This window comes from Anser brachyrhynchus (assembly GCF_964034855.1).
Source record: "Anser brachyrhynchus genome assembly, chromosome: 3".
Classification (NCBI taxonomy): Eukaryota; Metazoa; Chordata; class Aves; order Anseriformes; family Anatidae; genus Anser; species Anser brachyrhynchus.
The window spans coordinates 104940643-104966857 of record NC_137696.1 but is presented as its reverse complement, the minus strand read 5'-3'; the positions used below and the strand labels follow the sequence as shown (position 1 = coordinate 104966857).

Sequence of the window (26215 nt, the reverse complement as noted above, 5' to 3'; positions counted from 1 at the left end):
TCCCAACTATTTCATTATATAAGAAATACCATTTGTTACAATAGCAGCAGGCTGTTTTTGTAAAATTTCTTTCCCCTTTAAAGAGGTATTTAGAAATGTACTACCACTCTTGCGCAATCCTGACATTTGTTTGCTAGGCAAGAAGTAACTGTAGGAATGACTGATGCTTCTCTGTTCCAGTTACTTTTTTTTTTTTTTGTCTCTGTAATGACAACAGTAGGGATCAACTACAGAGAGACAAAAAGCCTATCCAGAAGACCAAGATGTTCAGGTTGTCTCCAGATGCTGCACTGTAATTTTAGACGGTTCAGCATGTTCTTTTCACATCAGCTTGCTCCATAAGCCAGCACCAACACAGCGTAAAGCTTCCCTCCTTGAGGGCAACTTGCCCATTTAAAGATAGATGGAAATGTTGTAAATATTGTAATACTACTTGGTGAAAAGGTCTTTGGCAGGTGCACAAAATTAGCCTCTTCACAGATGTGCAAGATCCGAGATGATCCGAGCCCATTACCAAGCTGTAGCAACGGGTAGATAAATACCTCAATATTTAAAATATAGTTGTGTCTGATAGAAACACAGATCCCTAACAAGAATTATTTCTATAACGAAATAGCTTTCACCAAGTTCTTTTCTATCCAAGTATGTAATTTATCTATACAGGTTGAAATTTCTCAGATAAAACACTTCAAAGAGTTCAGCATGACTGATCACCTTCGATATCTGTGATGATTACATTTCAGAATATTTAAGGCACTTTTGAAAAGCTACATATCACAGTGGTTTTTATTATCAGGATGCAATCTTTTTATTTTGATAATACATGAGAAAATAGTTGTTTTTCTTGAACAAGCCAAAAAATTTCAAACCAACATTGATGATGCTTCAAAGGATAATAAAGGAAGTTAAATAATTAATACAATATGATGAAGAGCAATTATGTGATTTGGAAAAAGATTAACTAAAATTAATTTTGAGTAATTCTTTTACAAGTCCTTTTTGCGAAGCTGATGCCAAGTCACTGAACTGGCAGTACTTGCATTGTTCTCCCCCCATGTTGATGAATGATGAAGTGTTAATTGGTGATAGTTTTAAATTGCAAGTATGTGTAAATGTATTTTGAATTATTCCCTTCTGAATAATTTAAAAAAATTATTTCCCTGCATTTCACACCTTTTTCCCCCCCCCCTTTATATTTGAGTTCTATAAAAACCATAGACAACTGTAAGACATTAAACTCAATTTGCAGTAGTCATGGCTAACTTAAACCCTTTAATTATACAAGAATTGGATTTATTGGGAGATATATTGACCTCCTAGGACAAAACAGCTGAACAAAACCCAATTTGGGGGAAAATCTGTTAACACCTACTCTTGTGAAGAAGAACATTAACAACTGTTATTATGTAAAGGAGCAAGCACTCAAAAGAAATTTAAGAAATTTTTAAATGGAAGTCCCCATATTATGTACTCTATGTACATCTTAAAGTAGTTTATAAACCATGAATAAGGCATTAGTCTTTGTTAATCCTGTAGAAGTATGTAAAACCACACAGTTACCATATCTTAAAAACAGTCCGAGCACAGCTGTATAATCTCAGCACATCAATTGCTCAGTCTCAAACCATGAAGTCTGGAGTTTTCCAGACTGAGGCCAGTCTCCCTGGGCTAAGCAGAGACGGATTGATCATAAAGTCCTAAACACTGTTGCAAAGCCGATAAGCACATAAAAACATGACATTGTACTATTTTTAAAATATATACGTATATTTAAAACTAATGAAAATAATCAGATACTGGAAGTACTCAAATATGCTCTTCTTCCTACTAGCTAAAAGTCATGAATTCACCAAATTGATATTTCCAGTAATGAAACTAGATCAAACCAATTATCAGTGAATCTCTAAGTGATTTGTTGCAGCATCATTAAGAAAAGAACTACAGTTTAGAGGGAGCCACATTTTTGTAACTTTAAGGTGTTATGGGAAATTGAACAAAACTTATCCAAGAAGCATAGTGGGTGTTTTTTTCTTGTCTAATGCATCACAAAGAGAAAACGCAGAAGTCTTACTGTATTTGCACACAGAAAGTGTTAGGTGCTTATCCACAGGTAGCATAGGCAAACAGTTAACAGTTTCTGTGGTTTTATTTTATTCAATAAAAAAAAGAAACATTTAAAGAACGCTTAAGAAATCAAAAATGAACAAATATCGTTCTTAAAGGTAAACTAAGAATACAGAATAAATATTTTGAATCAACTTGTCTCCTATTCATATTCCAGTCCACAACTTTCCCCACACAAGGCTCCTTTGCATATAAATCAACCTTGTGCACGGAGTGGGGAAGTGCATCTAAACCGCATCGTTACCAAGGTTACATCTGCAAGGATGTCAGCAGCCCGGCTAGCTATGTTATCGCGTGCTGCCCTGCCACACACAAGTACGGGACCTCTTAAGGAGCTGAGAGTAAAGCTTCCACCTCATCTTAGCCAAGTAAATTTGCCAACTGCTCAGTCTGTCCTCATTTCAGGTAAAAATAGTGTATTTTGTTTCAGGTTAATTTTGGAATCTTAAAAGCTTCTAAAGCCTTCTCCTACCTGCAACTTGGAGTGCGGGTATTTCAGCATGGCTTCAGCCTGAACATCTTTGTGCTGTCACACCTGGCAACACTTTGAACATGTTCTGGCCACAGCTGCATTCATATGACCTCAGCCCTGTGCTTGCTGGTAAAAGTGATTAATCCCTGGGCAGTAATGAGGCTTCGTGTTTCTGCGGTGGGTTGGCCCTGGCCAGCAACCAAACTCCCTCCCAGCTGCTCGCTCGTTTTCCCCTCGGCTGGAGAGTATGGGGTGGAGGGAACTAACAGGGCAAACAGGCATGGGAAAGCTCCTGGGCTGAGATAAAACCAAGGAGATCACTTACCAGTTACTGCTGCGGGCAAACCAGACTTCACTAGGAGAAGTTAATTTATTGCCAGTTAATATAAATACTTAATTACAGGTCCGGGTATTGGGAAACACAGTCCTGCTGTGGGACTATTTTGGAAGGAACTGGAATTAGCTGTTAGCTGTGGAACAAGACAGGGCAGCCCCTGGACCCTTCTCACAGAGGCCACCCCCGCAGCACTCCTGCTACCAAAACCCTGCCACCTCCACTAAATAGTTTCCCTATCTGTCTTTACTGGCAAGTGCTTTCCTGCAACTCAGAAAGCCTGGATAACCAAGCACTGAGTTTCCTAGAATCATAGAATGGCCTGGGTTGAAAAGGACCTTAAAGGTCATCTAGTTTCAATCCCTGTGTTTCCACAGGGTGGAAGTAGTAGAGCAAATAGAGGACCCAGGACCAGTGGTCAGCCAGAACCTCTTGCAGACTTTTCCAAACAGTAGCCAAGAGGCTGTGCCTGGCTTTAGGAAGTTACTCCTAGGAAACACCCAGCAGTCACTTGGGGAAGTGCAGGAGAAGAGTTTAGCCTCAGAAGAGTTCCTTACAGAAAACCCCAGGAAGGCCGGGATTGATGCTGGATCAAAGCCAAGGTCTGATTAATCCAGTGACAGAGATTTTTACAGAAGTCGATATTCTTCAGGTTAGCATTTACTGTAACCCCACCGCAGAAGAAAGGATCTTGACAAATGTGAGGCTCGAAGGTGGTCTGCTGTCTCTTAAAATGTTTGCATTAGTGCATTTTATTTGTTGAATATGACTATATTCTAGCCCTCATTTTCATTAAATATAAATTAGACTGAGGCTATGACATGGAAACTAGGACATTTGTTTTAGCCAAGTGACAACCATCACACTAATGGAAGCTTTGTGCTACTTTGCTAGGTACAAAGTCACTGTTGCAGGTGGGAACTTAGCTTTCACGAAGATAAGGAACTCCCTTACGAAGAGCTAATAGACATAATTTACTATCACGGTAATTGTTTTAGCTTGTTTAACACCTCTAAAGTGCCCAATCTTTCTGATTTAATTAATCCTTAAATAATTTCTCATCTGCAAACATTAGTATCCAATCCATCCCCCTCATTAAATGTACTTTATTGTTTAAATGAGGAGAGCCACTCAAGCCAGTCATTGGGTAAAGACACACACCTTCCAAAGATTCTTCATCATTTTCTAAATAAAAGTTAACCATATGGCTTTCGGATATCTAATGATCTCAAGTTACACTATTTGCTATTGTCATGTATTTCAATGGCACCAATACCTGCATCAGAATACTGAAAAATCATTTTCTTCTGCAGAGTATACTTCAGATTTACAGTTTTAAAGATGTCTGCTATTCTGTTTTGAATGATAAATTCCCTTGCTTGCCAGGTAAGATTTCAGAGTGTGCATTTTTACTCAAAGTTGTACAATTTACATAGATTCAAATAAATAAATAATGAAAGAAAAAAATATAATTAAGTGCATACCTCCAGCTCAGAAAATACCCAGGTTGTGAACTGTTGGACAACATTATTGGGAAGCAGAAGCAGTACAATATGCCTACTTTATTCCAATACTCTTTTCAGCAACACCATTGGCCACTGCGTAGCGGTTTAGATGGCAGTACTAAAATTTCTAGATTGACCTTATTTTCTGCTACAGTGGACACAGTTGTCTTTAGACTGAAAAGGTCTGCTATACTTCAACATTCAAGAAATAGCATGTTTTTGCTTCACTCCCAAATTGGCAGTAGAAGCCTGGCCACATTATACAAGTCTGCTCCCTGTTCTTAGGCTGTACACCACTTGTGCCTGGCAGCATGCTGTCACTCAAGTCACTTCGTTCCAACCTCCATCCTGACACTCCATGTCACTCTAAGCGACACTTCATTAAAAAGAGAAAGTTGAAGTTACAGGTGCTGCTCCCTCTGCTCAACTAATGGAAATGGCTATAACGTAAACAAAGCCAGTGCTTATGGAGTCTTTCCCAAGCATTCCCTTTATTTCCCAAGCATTCCCTTTATGAATTGGTGATTTAATACTTCAATTAAATAAATAAAACTAGGTCTTCTACCCACAGACCCTTGGCCCACAGCAGCTTGTGCAAGTTATCACACTGCTGGAAAGCTACCAAGATGGATGATCAGCAGCAGTTTCTCCTTCATCCTGCCTTAATTCCTTTGAGGAATTAAGACTAATGTATGACAATCTGCACCTGGTCCTCACAGAATCATAAAGGCAAGGCTGGAAAAGACCTCCAAGATCTTCTGGTCCAACGGTCCCCCAGCCACCAATATTACCCACTAAACCACATCCCTAAGCACCACAAGACCACCAAGCTTCTCAAGAGACTGGATGAGTACAAGGTTTCCCCAGGCAGTTCCTCTGGGAAATAGCACTTGCCCATGGCTTAACACAGACGGAAGGTATGGCTGGAACCAACGCCTACAGCAGCTCTCTCCCCGCGGGCATAGTCACTCATTGGAACAGGTCGCCCAGGGAGGTGGTGGAGTCACCATCCCTGGGGGTGTTCAAGGAGAGGTTGGACCTGGTGCTTAGGGACATGGTTTAGTGGGTGACATTGGTAATAGGGTGATGGTTGGACCAGATGATCTGCGAGATCTTTTCCAACCTTAATGATTCTACGCAAATTGGACACAATGGAAAAGGAAGAGGGTAACTGCTGCTCAACCTTACAATTCGTCCTTTCCAACGTCCTAAGACGATGACTAGATTTTTCAATGGAACTAGATACAACCACCCAGTGGCAGCCGTAAATTTGGTGGGACAGACCTCCAAGCCTTTTCAGCTAAGTGTATTGCAATATTTTTGGAAAGAAGGGTCTACATCACATTTAAAAAGCTATGCTTCAGCCTATGTATTCAAGCACAAGTTTGATTAGAGGGGAAGGGGAATGGAAAGATGAATAACAGCACCCAAACTAACAATGATCCACATGCCTACCTTACATTAAAGGTCTCATACATCTAGAAGTAGTGCTAATGTAATTATTTTTGTTAAGCCCTGGCTACATTAGAAAAGCCATCTACTTTGGATTTTATGTTCTGCTTTTAAAGTGTTTTGCTTTAATAAAACTGAAAGTTAATTTAAAATCTAAGGTTCAAACACCCGTCACAGGTCATCTTAACACTTCCTTATTCAGATTCATCATCCAGCTGAGAAGTATGCAATTATAATGTTGTCGTTCAGCAGCACTGAGATCTTCAGTGCCTAAAGTGCTATTAGGGCTTATGCACAACTAAGGGCAAAGTACCCATTCTTAAGGACTTTAGAATAGGGCGTGTTTTTTTTGTGGCAATTCACCCATAACTATTTCTCAAAGCTGGCTCATTATTTACGCCGCAGGCTCATTGAAGTCTTTCCCATTTATTAGCATTTTGCTGTACTGTCTCTCATGATTTCTCTGACTCTAAATGCTGGTAGTTTATTTCTACCAGCGTATTTGCACATCTCACACTTTTTATGGCCATGTATTTATTTTCACATAGATTGCAGCTTCTATATAGTATAAGATTAACATTTGTTTCCACTGAATACTCGGCCTTATTATATACTCATTTGTATTAAAAGCAGGAATCCAATTTCTTTCTTAAGAGCTCAAACAGGTGTAGGATGATCTAAAAACTAATAAAGATTTTTTTCTTTTCCTATTTTAAAGTACACCACAGGTCATTATATAGCTATACAAAGAAAAAAAAAAACAAGGAACTGTTTTCATTTTTTTTTTTTTTATTTCTTGCAAGCATTTTTTTTGTAGCCAGAGAAAAATGACACTCATCTATAAGTTTGGATTAAAACACATTTGTAAACCATTTTGTTTCCTGTTAATATCTCCAACGGAATAATTGAAGAAGTTATCAATGAAAGTGACATCGTCAAACAAGGAATTTATATACCTCATTAGATTACTAAAGTCTGCAGGTTGAAGAAGTTTAATATAAGTATGCTCAGAGGACTAGAAGATTAAAAGAAAGCAACTTAAAAAAAATCAGAAGTACTTCCTCATCACTGTCTTTTCCCTCAGCTTGATGGAAATCAAAAACTTCAGAAGGAAATTGAGGTCAATAAAGATATAGCCATTTTACGAGGCCCAAAGTTGGGATGGGAAATTCATAAAAAGCAAGGAACGAGAGAGCTCAAATTTATTTGCCTCACCACCTCCCACAAGTACGCTAACTCTTAAGATTTTATTTTTTAGACATCAAGAAAGGCTGTATTATAGCTCATTTTATTGAGGATAGGACTTACTATTATTACCCAAACTCAGCTTCATTACATTAGACCTAGCAAACACTGCCACAGAGAAAACAAAGAAAAGTGGAGATGCTTCTTCCTCTTCCCACTCTTTAGCTATGTATGAACTATTGAAACACCAACATTCCTTTGGAAAAAGCACAACGCAAAGTGAGAATGAAGTAGGGAAAAACCATGAACTAGGAAATCAAGAAAAATACTTTCCAGAACAGAATCTGACTACAGGTAGATGAAAATTTTAGAATTCTGAGACAGAAGAATAATAATTGTATACAGGTGAGGTATATACTATCAAAAAAAAATTAGCAGCTTGTACCACTTTGTATTCACTTCCTGAAAGCTGAATATCTGAGGTAATGATGAAACACTATATAGCTAAAGTATTAAGCTACTTATTTAACAGCTTCATTGTCTTGTATACATCCTAGAATATGATAATAGATGATATTTTGGTTATATGTCTAAGAAATCAAGTTGTATAAACACGAGAATAAAGCTATCTTAAAGATCTTCAGTTAGCACATAGCTCTATCATTTCTCCTAGTGCTGTAGATCTTATTTGTTCACACAAATATGAACACACCTTTCAAAAGCCAAATTCATACCACCTGTCAATCAACAGAATTTAAAAAATAATGTAGCAGCACTGAATCTAAAAGGCCATGTCTCTGCTGTAATTAGCTAATTGCACTCACTGATTAAGTGATTATGTTATTACTGGGACTTACCTGAAACTAGTCCAGGAAACAAACAGATGTGCTCACCAGAATAAAAGTAAACAAAGTTTAAGGTTTTAACCACTCCTTTTCCCCCCAAACCCGCAATTTTTATTTCATAGTCATCAGTAAAAGTCCACTCTCATTTGCTTACAAAAATAATGCAACTCCCGGGAGTACAAAAAATATGGAAAATCCTTTGCCCTGAACTTAATTCAGTAACAAATTCACAGTGTAACACTTCCACTCATTTCAAGTAACGGTTAGAAGGTACATTTGGTGGGAAAGACAAGTAGGAAGCAAGCAGTGCAAACATGAAGTTTGACTGAATAACTACAATTTTGACAATGACAGCTGAAATTCTACACTCACAGCGTACATGGGAGCATGAGAGGCATCTCGCACAACCTGTTTTGTCATTAATGCATTAAAATAATTTCAAACGGGGAGCCAGAGCGGACAGTGCAAATGCCAACACACACACGAACTACAATGAAGTTAGGTTTACCTCAGGATTGTCTGTTAGCCTTCCTCTAGTTGAAACAAGTCCATTTTATCGAGATAACCTTACACAAGCCATTTTCTGTTTCCTTTCTCGAGGTAATGAGCTTCCCTGCAGCTGGCTACAGTTAGGTTTAGAGCTTGTTTATACATACAGCTAAAGCTGGCATTTTCTACTCCAATTAAGCAACTGCTACATACTATTAGATGAGCTATTTGTTAAATTGCTTTCAGTTGTCACAAAAGCCAGCAGATTTCTCTATGAAAGCTAAGCTGTTTGAAATGAAGATGTAGAAGAGAAGAGCAAGTGTACGTACACATGCAAGAACACTGGAAAAGGAAAGAACGGGTCAACCAGCAGCAAAAAAGCATTGCTAGGGGAACCAGAGACCAAACGACAAGGCTGTTTCTGTCACAACTGAAGTTACAGATATTATACAGGCAGCCCACTCACTCTGAACAGAGACAGGATATAAATATCTTTTTCCTCCCCCAAGCCCCAGATCTTTACATTCCCTTTCAAGCACATAGCTACCAGCTCAGAAATCTGGTTGAACACTGTTTCCACCATAACCACAGGAGGTTGGTGTCTTCTGTCAAACATTCGTTTTTGGATATATTTGTTCCATTTGCACAGCATAAAGCCATTGTAATAAAGCATGTAATGAGAGAATTTATAGACTCTTGGGAGAAGAACACAAGACTGTGTGACAACACTTTGTTGTGTAATTATAATCTCCATTGCTCTTGAGCTTATTCACAATAGACAGCCTTTCTGAGCAATTTACCGCTGAAGTGATGCTGAACCAGTCCCTAAAGCTGCTCACTGCACTGTGTGCTGCTAGAGTCTGAGTCCTTAAGCATATGCACTTCAGCTGAAAGCCAGTGCTGACCATATACATATATATATTTCTTTGACAAGTGTTGTCTTCTAGGTGCTTCCGTCAATACAGGAGTAGAGCTAGTAAGGAGACAGTCCATTAATCCCAACTCTGATAATTTCTGAAACACGGTGTACTGACAGCATTAACAACTTTAAGGGAAAGGGTAAGGTGGACAACCCGCACAAGGAAAGAAAAGTCTAACAGCTGCATTGAATTTAACAGGAAATCCATACACGGAACCCAGCGATGCTGGGATATTCCACAGGTGGTAAGATTCACGTTTTTATTTTAAGAACATGGATTAAACTGCATTTTTGTCTACTCTGGTAGAATAATTTAGTATTCTCCCCCAATCCCCCGAATTAAAACTTTGAACTTTGGAATAGTAATATCTTCACATTTTTCTTCATTAACACTTCCACAAAAGGAATAAACAAAAAAGAATAGATAGGATGTCTCCACAAGATCTCACACTGTCTAGGCCCTCTGCATTTCGATTTTGTTTCCAGAAGTAGGGGAAAAAAAGCCAAAAGTGAAACATGCATTGAAGGAAAAAAAAATATATATATATATTTCACCTGTATACAATTATTCATCTTCAATTCTTAGATTTTAAGTTTTATAACAAAGATGGTAAACATCAATCAGTAAATCCCAAGTCCCTTAAAAGATAGCTAGTAATTCTGGCCAAGAAAAAGACCCAGGATTAGGGAGGCCATTAAAAATTCAATTCGAAAGGTAGCAAGTCTGAAGTTTCTAGCCAGAAGCATGGAAGTCTATTTTGAATATGTACTATTAAAGGTTTTATGAGTAATTAGTGAGATTTTAAAGTATCAACAAAAGTAAAGAAATCACAGTATTACAGGTCTCAAGAGAAACATCACCATGAAATTAATCCTTGTTGCAGGTAGATCCTGCCCTAAAAAGGGTTGGAAATGAACAAAATCAATCCTCAAAATACAAAATTTAGACAAAGGCCACATTTAAGTGAGTAATTTATACTTAGAAATGCTTCCTTAGTCATCTGCTAGACACTTTTTCTTTTCCTTCAGTACAAGAAGTTTTTAGGTATTTACACTTGAAAGCGTATTTGCAAGGTCATGGAAAGGAAAGTTAAATCCCCTTCTTTGTAGGAGATTTCAGTTTTCCATTTGCTCTTTAATACTTCGGCACTCAACAAGGCTCAGGTTAATTGCCTTGATTTTAAAAGGTTTAAGGTAACAAAGCAGGCTGTCTAGAACCTCTTTAAATTTTATGTTGAAGCAAGAAGAAACTCTATTCACAATCCTCTGAAATTAAGAGCTGTAACTCTTGCAATAGAAAAAATCAGATTCCTGAAAGGAAGAAATGTTTACAAAGTCTTATTTAATTGTCCTAGTGCTAAATAAATCTTTTTTTTTTTTGGTTAAATTAATTTTCTCACTGAATACTATAGCAGAATAGGGGAAAAAAATCGATTTAGGAAAATTAGAATCTGAAGGGAAAGTATACTCCCAAAATTTTGGCCACAGATTTATTTCTTTTTTTTTTTTAAAGTCACTTAAAAATCTTTTTAAGAGTGAGATATAAGCAATTATTCTCCCTTTTGGGATTCAGAAGAAGAGCAGCATCTCCACGTTTTCTCCACCCCTAACAGAACTACCAGCATCTGTAAGAATATGTAAATGTAATTCAGAAGATCAGTTTGTAGCCATAAAGGACAGTGTCCCTCAGAATTTTTATTTCATCTCCAACTATTCTGTAAGCTTCAGTTCCAGAACTGTGTGTGGAATTTTATGGGATAATCATTTCTGATACTAAACTATTAATACCTTTCAAGATTAAATGAGAACCAGCCATAAACACTGGTTCTGTGTTTTGAATACTTCAGCATCTTAACTTTAACTTACATGATTTGAAAAGATGCATATAAATGCAAGTATTTACAGGATCAAGATTCAAAAGTACAATCTTAAAATTTTATGGTCATATTTCCTATTATACTTCAAGATACGCTTACAGCAATGCTACAAATGGCATTATAATAAATACACGAAACTGGGGGGAATGGGTTAGCTCGTGAATATTGGTAACTATTTTCACAATTTGAAAGTTGGTGTTAAAGGCAAGCTAAACATCGTGACAAGCTTTGTAGTAAAAGCTGTTACTTAATGCTAGAAAATACTTGGACCTTAAGTCAAGTTCCTTTTATGGAAGTCCTCAATTTCTTACTGACACTAAATTTAATTTTTCAGTACATTTTTGTAGAACTGACAATCACTCTCAAACTAGGAAGGAGTTCATATCTATGCTAAAAATCCCTCTCATTTTCCATTCTCCATCTTGAACTCAGATTACTCCCCCTTAAACAGCCAGCTTTTCCATAATTATCAAAGCCCATAACCCTTGTTGTACTAAAAAAAGAGGTTACTTAATATAAGATCAGAAAAAATGATCAATGCCTTTATGCCTTTCTTTTTCCAAGACTACGCGGTCGATTGCTCCAAATCTTACAGCCTATCACTAAACATATACTTTGTGTTCAATGCCATAAAAATCACAACATGTAAATGACTACTCATGCAAGAGCTCTTATTAAATTTGAATGAAGCCATTACCAGAAAAGAACGGTTATCTACCGGCATCACAGCTGGTAACCGATTTCTCTTTTCCTGTGAGTTTATCCCTACAACCTGCTCCAAGACTTCTCTCTTTTTTTTTAGTAGACATTTATAGAACATCAATTAAGGCGGAACCCCTTTTGTAGTACCATAGCATTTACTTGCCTCCAACAGAAAATAAGCTCTGGTAGTTTGCTGCTAATTTAAAGGGCAGTCTTATTGCTTTACTGTGAAAATCCTAAATAAGGAGATAAGGAGCTGTTCTTTTTTTGCTTCACCTTCTCTTTCCCATGAGCTGTATTTTACCTGCAGTGGGATTTTGGATAAAAAGCCTGTGTTTATACCTGGTTCCTAAAACAGTGTTCTTAAAGTTAACAAAACAGAGGAGTTGCACATCACAAGATTAACTAAGCTCTCCTCACCTGCCACTTCAAACTGGAATTTGAGCAGACCATAATTTATAAGGAACAACAAGCACTCAGTACAAATGAAGGCATTTTCAGCATAAGATGTTACCCTGTAGTTACACTTATTCAGTGTGTCTTCATCATAGGAAATAAACACTGTTAACTGTTTCCAAAGGACAATTCTTTCCAAATGCTATTAAATATCACTTTATAGCATAAGTTTAACGCTTTATCAGCCTTTCAAAATTGTGCCTCATTATCAATCAGCTTCAGAAAAGTACGGATCTAGAAAAACATACTGGGCAAAAACACGGAAATGCAACAAGTAGAGACTAAGAGGTAATGTTCTGTAACTTTAACAGGATGCAACACAGGACAACAGCCACACAAACCTTCAAAGGCAAATTCCATTATGGATGGATGTACGAAAGCACTGTAGCCAGGTTGTTACTAGCCATCCTCATTGCAGAAGGGGTGGAGGGTTTGCTTTTTTCTTTTGGTTAAAAAACAAAAACACAAACAAAACAACAAAAAAAAACCCCACAAACACAAAAAGGCAACAGATGCATAGAACAGTGGTCGTTGGAAAGAACTTACAGAGGTCATCAGTCATTCAAGACTGATTCAATTAGATCAAGTTTCCCAGTACATTGCTCAATTTTTAGCATCTCCAAGAATAGAGATGCCAGAACCCTCTTCTAAGCAACCCATTCCAATGCTTGATCAGCCTCAAGGCTGAATTTTACCTGCCTCCCCACCCCAGGGAATCACACCTGCCTCAATGTGTTTGTTCTACCGTTCAGTCTTCTGTTTACTCCCTCCACCCACTTGGTAGCTGAAGTAAGGATATTTCCTCCTACTTGTCTCAAAACTTAAGGTAGCTCAATTCTCTCTGTCTCTACTCATACGTAAGGTGATCCAGCTCTCTGACCGTCATGGTGCCTGCCACTAGACTCGCTCTAGTTTGTCACTACCTTCCTTCTACTAAGGATCCCACTGGTCACAGTACTTCCAGTACGGCCTCACTCCAACACAGTCTCACCCAAGTAAGGTGCTACTCTTACTACATTCTCACAAAAGGTACAACTGCTTCCTTTGACCTACTGGCTATATTGCTAATACAGCACAACTTGTAGTCAGCCTTCTTTGCTGCAAGGATGCACTCTGCTGACTCACCTGGCTGGGTGTCCTCCAGCACCCCAGGTCCTTTTTGGTAGAGCTGCTTTGATCCCCAGCCTGCACTGTAAGTTACTCTGTGCCAGACACAGGGCTTTACAGTCCAGTATTAATCCCCGAGGTACACACTAGCACAAAGGCATCTATTGAACTTCATATGGCTGATCACCAACTTTGACGACTGGCAGTCTATCCACCTATCCGATCATTCACTTGCCTAGCTGATATCTCACCCCTTTGGTGATGAGAATACTCACTGTGGTAGGCTGCGTTGAAGGACGTGCTAAAAATTAAGCAACATGTAGGATGTTATCCCTGTCTTCAAGCCAATCATGCCATCATAGAAGGCAATCAGGTTGATGAGGCACAACCTGCCTTTGTTAAATCAAGGCTTACTGCTCCCTGTCTCCTTTTAGTCCCTCCCATGCTTGGAAATATCTTCCAGAAGGATTTACTCTATAACATGTTTGCAGTTTCCCAGATCCTCCTTCTTGCCTTTCTTGAAGAATGGGTATAATGTTTGTCTTTCCTAGTCACCATGAGTTTTCAAAGATGATAGAAAGCAGCTTCACAAGCCAGTAGCCAGATTCCCTGGATGCACACCATCTTGTCCCACCAACATGCAATTTGCTTGAGTACTCCCCAGCCATCATCACCATCTACTCTGGGTAATGATTCTTTCCCATAGACTTTATCATTAGGCTCAGGGTCCTTGGAGGCCTGAGGACAAATCTTAACAGTAAAAACCTGAGGCAAAAGAGGCACTAAGCACCTCAGCCTTTTCCTTGTCTTCAATTACTAGTTCCTTGCACATTGAGCAGTTAGGCCACATTTCCTTTAGCCTTCCAGACGCTGCCCCGTTGCTTCTTGTTTCTTCCCACATCTCATGAATGCCTTACAAATGCATTTCACAGAAGCTAATGTCTGCTTTCCCCTTCTCTCTATTTTCTTTCTGTGCTATAGGGTCCAAGAGACCTCTCCTACAAGCTTAGCTGCCTGCACTTACGGCCAGCTGTCGATCCAGACTGCTGTGAAGAAAGAGTTGTTTATGAAGATGTGTAAGCACCACCTCACTGGGGCCTCTCCTCACTTCACTCAGGAGCTGCCTTTCAAGCTGAGGCTCTGACCCTCAATCCCAGCCTGAGTCGGACTGCAGCATGCCTGCCCCTGGCCACATACCCCGACTGTGGCACACCCTGACTCAGATTTTACTCACTGGCTTGACCACAGACCTGGTGATTTGCCTTGTGTGACTGGACTGTTGGTTGAGCCTGGTTATTGTTACCACACCTGCTCTGTTCTGTTTTCAGGTACCGTGGGACTGCTTCCACAGTGAAGACACTGCCCCTGTGACTGCCTTGCAGTCCCAGCTAGCCTTGCCTCACCTTCCCTTTGCTGCTTCTGACATATCTAAGCTCAGTCAGGTACCCAGCCACACTTGCTCAGCTTTCTGCATGACAAAATGGGCTGTTATTGTGCTTCGAGAAGGTTATTCTTGACGATTAACCAACTCTCCCAAGCTCCTTTATATATTCAGACCAGTCTTCGATTGGATCCTACCAAGATCCCTGAACAACACAAGTCTGTTCTCACATAGTACAGGTTTCTAATTCTGCTAGCCAATATACTCATTTCTTTTGGGACTTTAATCTCCTGTCCCTCACCATATCTGTGATCAGTTCTTCTCTGTTTGTAAGTAACAGGTCTAGCTAAGCACCGTCCCCGGAGAAAGCTTTTTATACTCTAAGGAAACGTGCCTTTGTATTTCAAGTCAAACAGTTTAATGACCTCTTTCAGTTACAGCAAAATTTGATTTTAGATGAGCTACAACACAAAGCAATTCACACTTGTTCTACATGTAAGCACAGAGCCTTTCACCCACAAGTAATACCACAGCTACTTCATTTCACAGCTCTGTCACCTTTTGGCAATAGCACCTATGTTTTACAACCATTTGAAAAAAAGACTTTAGCTTACCTGTCAAAATATTCACATCGCTTTCAGCGCACACACACACACTGAAAATAACGCTCTTTAGCAGGGCACGGATGTATTGCCTGAACTAGTATTTACCTTCTGTTGGGTTTACAACCACCTGGGGTTTCTGTTGCAACACAAGGGCAGGAAATTACTGCTGATCATTGTACTCCCTCCAATCTCATCCTTCCAAACTCTAACAGTTGAGCAGAGCTGTACCAGTATAATTAATGTTCTCACTGTTAAACAGATAAAAGGCATTTATAGAATCATAGGATATCCCTAGCTGGAAGGGACCCAGTAGGATCAGAAGTCCAGCTCATGGCTCCAGCTTCATATTAGCTACTGCTAGACACTGCATACACACATACACACCAAGGCTATTTCTTGGCTGTCAGAGGACTTATGCGCTGACTGCAAGTATTCTAGGTATCAAGTACCACTAGCACTTTTATTCAGATTTGTCTCCTAACATCAATTGAATGAAAAAAGTAGATACTACACTGTTCTCAAGTAAAGGAACTATATTTAAGAGCGTATTATCAGAAAAAAGAAAAAAAGAGCATGCAGTCTCACCTTGAAATGATTTGCTGGGTGCATCGCTTGATGTACTAGCAGCTGCTGACAGAGTCTGAACATTTTCCAAATCCTTCTCTCTGGATTTTGAGCCCGGATTTCTGAGAACCACCTCCTCCTCTCCACTCGAAGTATGCACAAGAGATGATGAAGTTTCAGGATAGAGACGTTTCAGTACGTTCCTTATGAACACTGTGTGGGAATAAAACATTTTCAAATAGAAAAAAAAAAGTGATTTAAAGGTGGTTGAAGACATTAAAAAATAAAAATATTCAGTGCAAGTCTGTCTTCAGCAGTCCCTATCTCTCCCATGTAATAAAATCAAAATTAATATAGTAAGTCCTAAACTGCATGAGAATAAACTAGCTTTAAAACCCCAGAGTTCGCTAGTGACATGACATATGTTTGACTAGATTTTGGCAATAAATTAACACAGTACATTTGCAGGCTAAACACACATTAATTTTTAAATTTCTTCTAAAAACAAGCATCTTCCTACACAAGTGTAACAAGGCTGCTCGAAATACAGGTCTCTTCTGGCAGAGGCATTGCAATTGAATCGCTCATTAAAACCAGTAAGCTACAACTGCTTAATCACATGGAAAAACTAAAATTAGACAGTAGCAGAACACATGGTAACCCAATTATTTCCACAGAAGTAGCAGTATTCTTCTACGCCTCTTCCTCTTATGGGCCACCTTCTCATGACACCTGCAATCTGCTACTACTTAATCAAATGATGCTTGCATTTGAGTAAAAAAAAGAAATATATGTAAATAATCTAGTCATCAACAAAATTATCATCTTTATATGAATGCATGCATGTTGCTTCAAGTGATTGAAACATGTTCTATAAAATTATAAAGTACCACTAAAACATTTGTCTATTGCAGAACATCCTTTGTTTCATAAATTCTACGTGGTCAACCAGATATTGCAGGATGGGGGGGGAGGTGAGCAGGAAGGAAGAGAGATTTGGAGGAAAATAGGTAATCTTGATTCCAATTGTAAGTTTAACAGAACGCGTAGAGGCACCATACAAGTGACTTGGTGCAGATTCTTAAAGTAATCCTGCATGGAGACTGCAGCTTACAGAAGAGCGTGCTATCATCAGATAAGTCTCTTCAATAAGTGGCTTTCCTCCACAGCTAAGGAATCATCTTCACCAAGGTGAGAAATCCTTGAACCACCAGTCCTGGATAGAAAAGCTTCATCTTCCTGCCATCTCCCCACAAGCACCTTGGTGATGTTTCAGCGGTCATGTAAATGAATAGCTACTGGGGAGAACACCTTGTTCAACCTTTTTTGAGCTCCTACTAGCTTATACATAATCACTAACTCTTAGCTTGGACCCCATCTCTTGATTAATCATTGATCTTATCAAAAGACCTAAGAAAAGAGTTAAGCCTGAAGAGGTACTTGTGCAGAAAGCTTTGTCTACAATGCCTGAATTCATTTTTTCTACACTTATCCATCATAAAGTGACATGAAAAATCCTGTGACAAGAGACCAGAGACGTCCCCTTCAAGAAAGCACAATCCATTTTGCAAGCTAAGTGTTAAAACTATTGTTCCCAGAAAGAAAGGTTTCAACAACTGAACGTGTATTTTCTTTTAATAATGTTTCCTTGCCCAGATGTTCTACAGTTCGAAAGACAAAACCCACATATACTGGCCTTACAGGAAATTTAGAGAAAGTAGACAGAAATAAACAGCGTGGTAAGAAAAAGTTCATTGGTCTTCGCAGATCTCTTGAGTTTTAAGCAAGTTATCCAGCAGGTTTATTCTGGATCCTCTCCCTGAGTACAGCTACTAACACTGCACCGTTTTACTGGAATTCAGTAGTGCTGTTACCAAATTGACATTCAAGCACTTGTACTGAGGAAGCTCTTCTCCCAAAGCAAGTGCTCATTGAGATATTGATGAAGCTATATATGGAAATATGCTTTCTCCAAATCTGCTGAATAGAACCAACTTCCTAATAGCTACAGCGGAGGTTATGCTCCCCACCTTAAAATTGGATTTTTCTAGTCATCCATTCAAACACCCCCTTCTTTCATTTTAAAAATAAATTCCTATACTCAAATGCACATTAGCATTGCTCTGGGAAGCAATATGAGATCAGTTTTATGATGTTCTTATTCTCATGGGTTCTCCTCATCTGTAAAACCTATGTTTTGAGAAAGCAAGCTGCACAACACTTGCCTTTGGAGGGTACAAATATTAGGAAAGCATTATTTCTAAGCTAGAGGGATTTTTGTGAAACATGTATCTAGATCATTAACAGCAATGGAGTTACTTCAGCAAAGATGTGGCTAGCTGCCAACACAAGCAGTATCCAATCTTACTGGTTTTCAGCACAAACACAGGAAGAAGAAGCTGGGTGCAAAGTGGGGGAGCTCTTTGTGGTATTTTCACGCCTGGCAGCAGCTCTGCGGTACTGAGAGGCACCTCCTCAGGGGAGTGACAAGTCCCAGTAACCACAAAACAATGGAAATGGGCAGCAGCAACACATAGGGCATGACAAGCTCCCTGTTTGGAACCAGACAAGGAACCACAGAATGGGTTGGGTTGGAAAGGACCTGAAAGACCACCCAGTTCCAGCCCCCCCGCCATGGGCAGGGACACCTCCCACCAGACCAGGCTGCCCAAAGCCCCATCCAGCCTGGCCTCGAGCATCTCCAGGGCCATTTGAACGCAGCAGGAAGGAATGCAACCCAGCAGCACGCCTTCCTTGGGAAAATAAAAAGGTAGTATCACCAGAGTAGCTGGAAAAAAAAAAAAAAAAGACTAATTTAGTCTGAGATACTTGGAATCCTAAATATATTCTTGCCTGGACAAAACAAAGAAACCTGCCTGTGGTCCAAACCTTTTTGATCAAGTTTGTCCTGTGTATCAAGGAGCAAGGAAATTATGCTCTGAGGAATACCTATCCTGCCACGCTCAACAGCTTTACACATTTCAAAGAAGCAATCTGCTTTGCTTCTTTGCATCTCAGAGCTAAGCTACCAAAAACATTTTTCAGATGATAGAGGATACCATTTCCTCAGGGTTTTACTGCTGCAATTACTAAATAAATAAATAAAATCCTGTGATATCCACGAGTATTGGCTTAACCACAGGACGCTGTTCTTGCCTGATGCTACAGAACTTTTCTTCCCCATTCAAAACCCTCCTTAACCTGGAGGTTTTGGTGTTACGCAGCATCTGTAAACCTGGTACAAACTGCTCAGACCCTTAAAAATAACTACCTCTTGAAGGGAGATAGGCAATTTAAGACAATTCAAGGAAAAACATCTGCAATCAGAGATACGTCTAACTTAGCAGGGCTCCACAATGGAATAATACTCGCTGTCAGCATGCCGGTAGCACAGCTAAGCATGTGCAGATATTTATTGGGTTGTTTTCTGGTCAATATAAACAGAGGGAGGAACCGCAGATCTGCGTGCTCTTTCAAGAGCCCAGGAATACTTTTCCACTCTTGGTAGCAGACTTTTTTCAGAACAATCACAAGCAATTTGGAGATGTGGTTTTAGAACACCTCATGAGTTGAGTATAAAATACAGGAAGATGAAGAATGAGGTATTTGGAGTCTGAACAACAGCAAGTTGCCACACACATACAGCGCGGATGTGCAAGGCATCAGAGGGTTTAATGTTTTCTAAGTTTTGGAGGACATTCTTGAACGTATTCACGTGTAACTGTCTCTGGACAGCTCTAATTTTCACTAGGATGCAAACAAGAAGATGCTTTCTGAGTTTCACAGGGAATGTATTCTGCAACGTGCGGAAAAATTTCCCCATAGTTACACATTAGTAAAAGGAGAGACCGTTCTGAACACCTGGTCACACAGGGACAACAGGGGGAAGCTCTAAGCCTCCAGCTTAGATGAACATGGCACAGGAACCCCCACATTTTGGGGTTCTGTGTCATCACGGCAGAGTTATAATTTTCGTTCACTATAGCGTGTGGGAAGATGTGTCTATTTGATGTCTTTACAACCCAAACAGGAGCACAAGCAAAACTGCAAAGAAGTTTTTACCACATTTTTTTTGTGCTCTTTCCCTTCTAGGAAGGTGACAGGACCTCAGCAGTGATAACAGGTAGATTATATTTTTTTTAATGCCTCTGCGTATGCTGTTGAAACCGAGATAATGCAGACACGAAAAGCATTATTCTTTCCATAATCATCAGCTAAAGATGACTTTGCATTTCAAATCTACCTGGACATGCCAGACCTCATACTGCACGTGCTCACAGGTGCATGTGGTGTGGAGGGTCACAGCTGTGCATGTTGTGCCAAGGTTGCTGAATGGACTGAAAACACAGTTCAACCCTGCAAGAGGAAAACTTCACAATATTACAGAAATGGTGAAGAGGCGGCACTGCACAGTAATAATATTAATGTTAATAATATTAACAGAAGGATCCGGACCAAATTCTAAGAGTTTGAAGAGAGTCTCTGCTCCTTTCCTGCATGGAAGGACTAAGCTAGACCGACACTGCCTCTGTTAACAAGGTTATAAAGATAAAAGAGAAAAATGAAGCCTTAAGGACTATATTTTTGTTGGTGTGGGAGGCCCTCCATGCTTAGGAAGACAAGCAAAAATTCCTAAGTGGAGATTAATAAACTGGAAATGACTACAGAAGAAAGCCTGTGTGTACTATCAATCACGGGAGAGACCCAGCCACTACCGTGATTAAAGTCATGTACAATGACAGTGTGATCCAAGACTCTGCCGGGCAAAATATTTTTTAATCTGAGACAGGAAAATATACAACATTAAAATATGAACCTAGAAAGACCTTGCTGGAAACACTACATAGCCTTAAGTCTGCTGCACACAAGCTAGCTACTGAACTCAAACCAGGGCAGACAGAAAAGTTTCTACAACAACCAGCAAGACACGGGAGGATAAGGAGAGCTTTGGCTGTTTAACGTAAGCAAACGAATGCCAAAAGAACTTTAAGTGTGAAATGGTGAGAAGCGTTACATAGCTCAAGGATAAGGTTGCATAAGACCACATCACAAAACTATTAGAATCTAGTAGTGAATAAGAACTGCCAAACTAAATGCATTGATGAGCATCTAGAAGTTTATTAGAAGAAAGCTGAAAAACTAACAGGTCAAAATAAAGTAGTTAGGGAAGTCACTTGCATTGAACTCTTAACTCCTACAGCAATGTTTCTAACAACAACAAAAACAAGGCTAGACCTGACTCCTGAAGATTGCATTTAACCTTGTGAGGAATCCTGGAGTGATCTAGGATGAACACTGAGTTATTGACACACAAAAAAAATTAAGCCAAAGCTCAGGTGTATGTGATCGCACTGCATCCTGCGTTTGTTAAAAGGAAATAGAAAAAAAATGTCTTGGTTATGAAGCTCACTAGGGAAAGCAAAGTTTTCCAAACATAATGGTAAAGCTATTACAAAAAAAACAACTTCTAGATTCATTAAATCCACTATCTGATAGACTTAGAACACGAAGAATCTAGAACAGGTCTCTGACATTAGAGCCAGCAAAAAGGAGACACAACACAAACAGCAGCAGCTAGGCTGACTTTCGTTAGACGCACTAACAGTGTACAAGGCAGACATTCTTAAGTAAGTTGAGTTATACCCACTGCACTTTTTATTTTTTTTAAGGGTAAAAGACACAATGAGCTTCATACAGTAATCAAGATCCTAAGTTTGGTTTGCACATAGTGCCCACCAACAGCACCTAAGGCACAGTCACATTTAAGAGCAGTAAGTAGAAATGCATACACACTACACTTAAAACATTAGGGTTAGATTTTGCTTCAGTTCCTCATATAAATCCCACTGGCATCAAGCTTTCCACTTAAAGAAAAGGAAGTGCAATGTGGCTTATGGTAGAAGCAGATACCAGTTTAAGAAGCCAACAGTGGAAGACAGACAGTCACTGCATTTTCATTCAAAGTATAACTGTATTTAAACACAGGCTGGTAATAAAGCTGTGAGGGAAGTTCATAAGTCATTTTACAGTGAAGTATGTGGCTTCAAAGAAAACAAACAAAAACCAATGGGGCCTTGCATGTTTGATGTAGAGCTGCAGTCACAAAACAAAGATAGCAGTCCGTGTATTTCAGTAGAAAACTTCAATTCTGATAGACCTACAAATATATAAAAAAACCAAACATACATTCTCTAGTATTGTCTTCTGAATTGGATTTCCATTTAGACTTCTGAAGTGAAATAAAATTATTTTCTTTCCAAACAAAGTTATGCAATGCTACCAAAACACCCAGCCTGTACCTTAAAGCACTGGATTTTCCTACTGCATAATGAAACTAAAGCAACACCCGAAGACGCATCTTTCCAGGAATTCCTCAGTGATGAAAACAAGCCAGTATTTTCAGAAAGGAGAACTTACAACAGGTACCAAACTGTTTCCACAGCTAATTCTTGACAACTGGTGTGTATAAACAGCGAAGTACATCAGAAAACTAAAAAAAAAAAAAAAAAAAAGCACCAGGTGCCTAAAGTTTGACATAACAGAAGCAAAACAAGAACTCCAAGAAATAAAGCACTGAGTATATACTGGGTAGAGGTACAAATTGTGAACTTCCAGGAATTTTTCAACACAGCTGTCTAAGACTGAAAAGCCTTCCTTCAAATAGATGCATTATTTGGTATTTGAGTATTGAACTGACACCATTACGTTTCTTGTTTTACGCACACGTGCAAACTGCCCACAAGTGCCAAGACAGGAGCAGCACTGCAGATTTATGACGGTCCCCCCCGGAGCTGACAGCATGACTGAAAACTCAGTTAACACCACGGGCTGTAACAAAAGCAGGATGAATAACTAAACAAATAAAGTTCTGATCAACAGCAGAAGCATTCCTGTCCAGCTGAGTGTAGGAGGACGCTGTCCTCAAAAAGCATTTCTGTGGAGAATGCTCGCCGCGTACTTCTGGCTACTTGCCACGTGTACTGTGAGCACCCCCGCCGCGTTCCTCAACTGGTTGCCTGCTGCCTACTCAAATGCAAGTTGGGCAGCAGGAATAAAATAAACGGCATCGGGAGTGCTGAACACAGAGCTCCGAGAGGCTTTTGACTTGCCCTACTTGATCTCTCTCTCCTACAGACAGGAGGGCTGGGCAACTAGGGAACCAGGAATTTCTTCCGAAGCCAGCTATGTGGAAGTTGTTTCAACACATTATTTCTGCTAATGCTGAGAAGGTATGAGTGCAGCAAGACAGAAGAGGATGGGAAGAGCTGATAACGATAATGCACACACAGAACTATAGACAAGGCTTCATTAAAACGTACGGTTCATCTGAACAGTCAGCACACAATTACTCTCTGATACTCAAGAGAATTCAAATCCTTGAAGTCCCTTTTGTTATGCAAGTATCGTACATCTCCTATGAAGGCTTTGATGGGACAGTCACTTTACAGAATGGTCACAGAATGGATGAGACCTCCAGCCATCATCCAGCCTAACCCCAATGCTCAAAGCAGGGTGAGCTAGAGCAGCTTGCTTAGGGCCTTGTCCAGCCAAGTTCAACAATCCCATTACGTGGATACCCTGCTCTTCCTAACCACAGCTAGATAGTCAACTCTTGACCAGTGACACTCAAGGACACCACATGGAGAAGGAAAAAAAAAAGTTAACACGCTTGGATTTCAGTAAGATTCAGGGTGTAGAAGTGTTTTAAGAGACCACTGCGTACAGGAAATGTTAGCCAGACTGCCATTTTTTTACCAGCTAGCAGGTGGAAAACTGATGAGTACTTCTGGATATCAGCTGTTCTCCATCTCCCCTTAAGCCATTTTCTACAAAGCTTACTTCCCCTTCAATCACACAAGATGGAGTTTCATGTTTTAGGTCTTCTGGATTATTTCTGAAGGAGTTGCTCAGCTGGCCAAGCCGATGACCCTTGTATTTGTTTGGCCTGACACACAGAGCCACGACCCAAGAATCAGTGCAAGTCTCAGAAAGACAAGTAGCACCTAGTTCACACTGCAGACACCAGGAACAAAATTCAGTTTGCAGTTACAACACCGAGTGATAGACACGTGCAAGGCATTATACTCAGATTAGACATCAGACACCCCTCCCGGGGAGCTGGTGTGTATACCAGACAGCAATTCAGACGGCCAGCCAACGGGCATCCAAAATGTTTTCAGTACAAACGAAGCTGTACCGAGTACATAGAAGGGCCTGGGTTGGAAAGGACCTTAAAGATCACCTGCTGCCAACCTAGATGCCCATGCCATAAGGGTGTATGTCATACTTCAGGGATGCTCTTGTCGAACTCAGGGGAAAGAAAAGAAAAAAGTTACAGTTTTCTTGCTACCAATGAGACCAGCTTTGCCAAGCCTGACATATTTCTTTTCCACCATAGACGGAATGTGTGCAAGCCGAAGCAAAACACTGGCGTAGGGTGACCAAACTGATCTTTCGAAAGGAAAAACAGGCGCAAGATATACAGAATTCTGGTTGTGGTCACAGTACAGTGTTACGCATTTAGAAATGGGAAGCTTTCAATTTTACAGTATTTCACTTTATGTTCCGTCTATAAACAGCCCTCATCCTGCAGGAGAAGCTATGGTAACAGGTTCTTATGAGGGCAGCTAAAGGACAAAACGGGATAAAAGCAAGGTCTAAAAGAGCTGCTGCAGAAAATTCAGGCTGAAGCAGACAATCTCGTGAAAGAGGCCCTTGTAGGCCTCGACAGGGAGGCCAACAGATCTTAGATCTCGTGCTTGGTCAAAGCACCTGCCACCCTGCAGATCATCCACAGCACTTCCTGTTCCCATCATTCAGGCTTAACTACATCTATCTACAAATCAATAGCTCTACATATTAATTCTCTCTTTTGAAGCCCAGAAAGTCCTTGTTTCTTAAAAGCTCTTATTTGCTGAAATTCTTTCTTGATGAATTTGCCAAGTAATTTTTTGGCTTCAAATTTCAGTATTGAGTTCACTTGCACCTTAAGGCCAGAAAGGGCACTAAGGCCACCTCATTCGAAGGACTGGAAGAAATAATTTTACACACCTACCCACACTGAGACCAACTTGTGTCTGAATACTTATTCCAACTATTCCAACTTATTCCAACAGACTGTGGAGGCCCTTCAAGAAGTGGAAGCACTAAATAGTTCACTTAAGTTTTTTCTGCTGCTTAATCGCCTCTCCATATATAACCTCACGGTTCTACTACCCTGAAATACCATGAATGACAGCTTAAAGGGAAAATTGTACATTTTTTGGCTGAATGTCCACACAAGGTGGGAACAGTCCTCTCCTCCAGTTTTACAATTTATCTCGCTGACATTCCATACAGCAGGTAACTTTAGTCTTAAGAAAGCTATTATAACTTATTTAGGTGGAAAAAGAGCACACACTGCTTGGTTATCAAACAGAATTTACTTGTATTCAAGGTCACATGAAGCCTGTGCTTGAGCTGCTGGATGTCAGCTGCCTGCATCTCAGAACAGTTGTTAACCATAACATCATGAGGAGCTGCATGAGAAGCTCAGATGTTGTCATTTTTAATCTACTGTGGAATACTAACTTCACCATCTTAAGGTTTGTCTCAAGACCTCAGTTGTTATCCTCTCCGAAACAACATCCATTAGCATTCCATGTCCCATTAGACATTAAAATCAGATACTAATTGCCGAGATTTTACTCATCCTATTCTTTACTACAGTTTAATAACTATATAGTTTAAAGAACTTCCAGCTTTGTGCTGTAATATAGCAGTCCATAAAAAAGCGTCTCCGTTTATCTTTTCACTTAGCACTACATTTTATTATACACGGAAAAATCACTTCTACCCAAAACTTCAGTAATTTATCATTCTCCCTTTCTTTGAGGCAACTCTTGAACGAGAGCAACTTATTTAAGTATATGGCTTAACACAAGTCATTTGAGGAGAAAGGAAGGAAAGGAAAAAATATAGAAGTGACTGCATACCCCGCACTTCTGTGTTCAGCGGAATTAAGCAGTAAGTCACAACAGGCAAGTGATTTACCAAAGGTTGACCTCTGGGCACCCAGGCCAACACAGTTCATGGCAATTGTAGATACAAAACAGTAAGATACTCCCTACAGAAAGCAGACATTTATTTTCTCTTCTTAGCTAAAATGAAACTGATTCAGCTTCACTAAGCACGATCTGTGTCACATCGCAGCTTCAAA

General features: G+C 39.7%; 1 protein-coding gene across 2 annotated transcripts in view; it reads right to left on the bottom strand.

The window, feature by feature from the left end:
- Positions 1-26215, bottom strand: part of ERICH1 (glutamate rich 1) — a 98843-nt gene that overhangs the window by 68754 nt on the left and 3874 nt on the right. For both annotated transcript variants that reach the window (XR_013949497.1, XM_080587759.1), the window contains exon 2: positions 16039-16230. Coding sequence is in view for 1 of the 2 variants with exons in the window: in XM_080587759.1 (XP_080443885.1) it covers positions 16039-16230 (192 nt within the window). In the remaining variant the exon portion in view is untranslated. The remainder of the gene's footprint in view (positions 1-16038; positions 16231-26215) is intronic.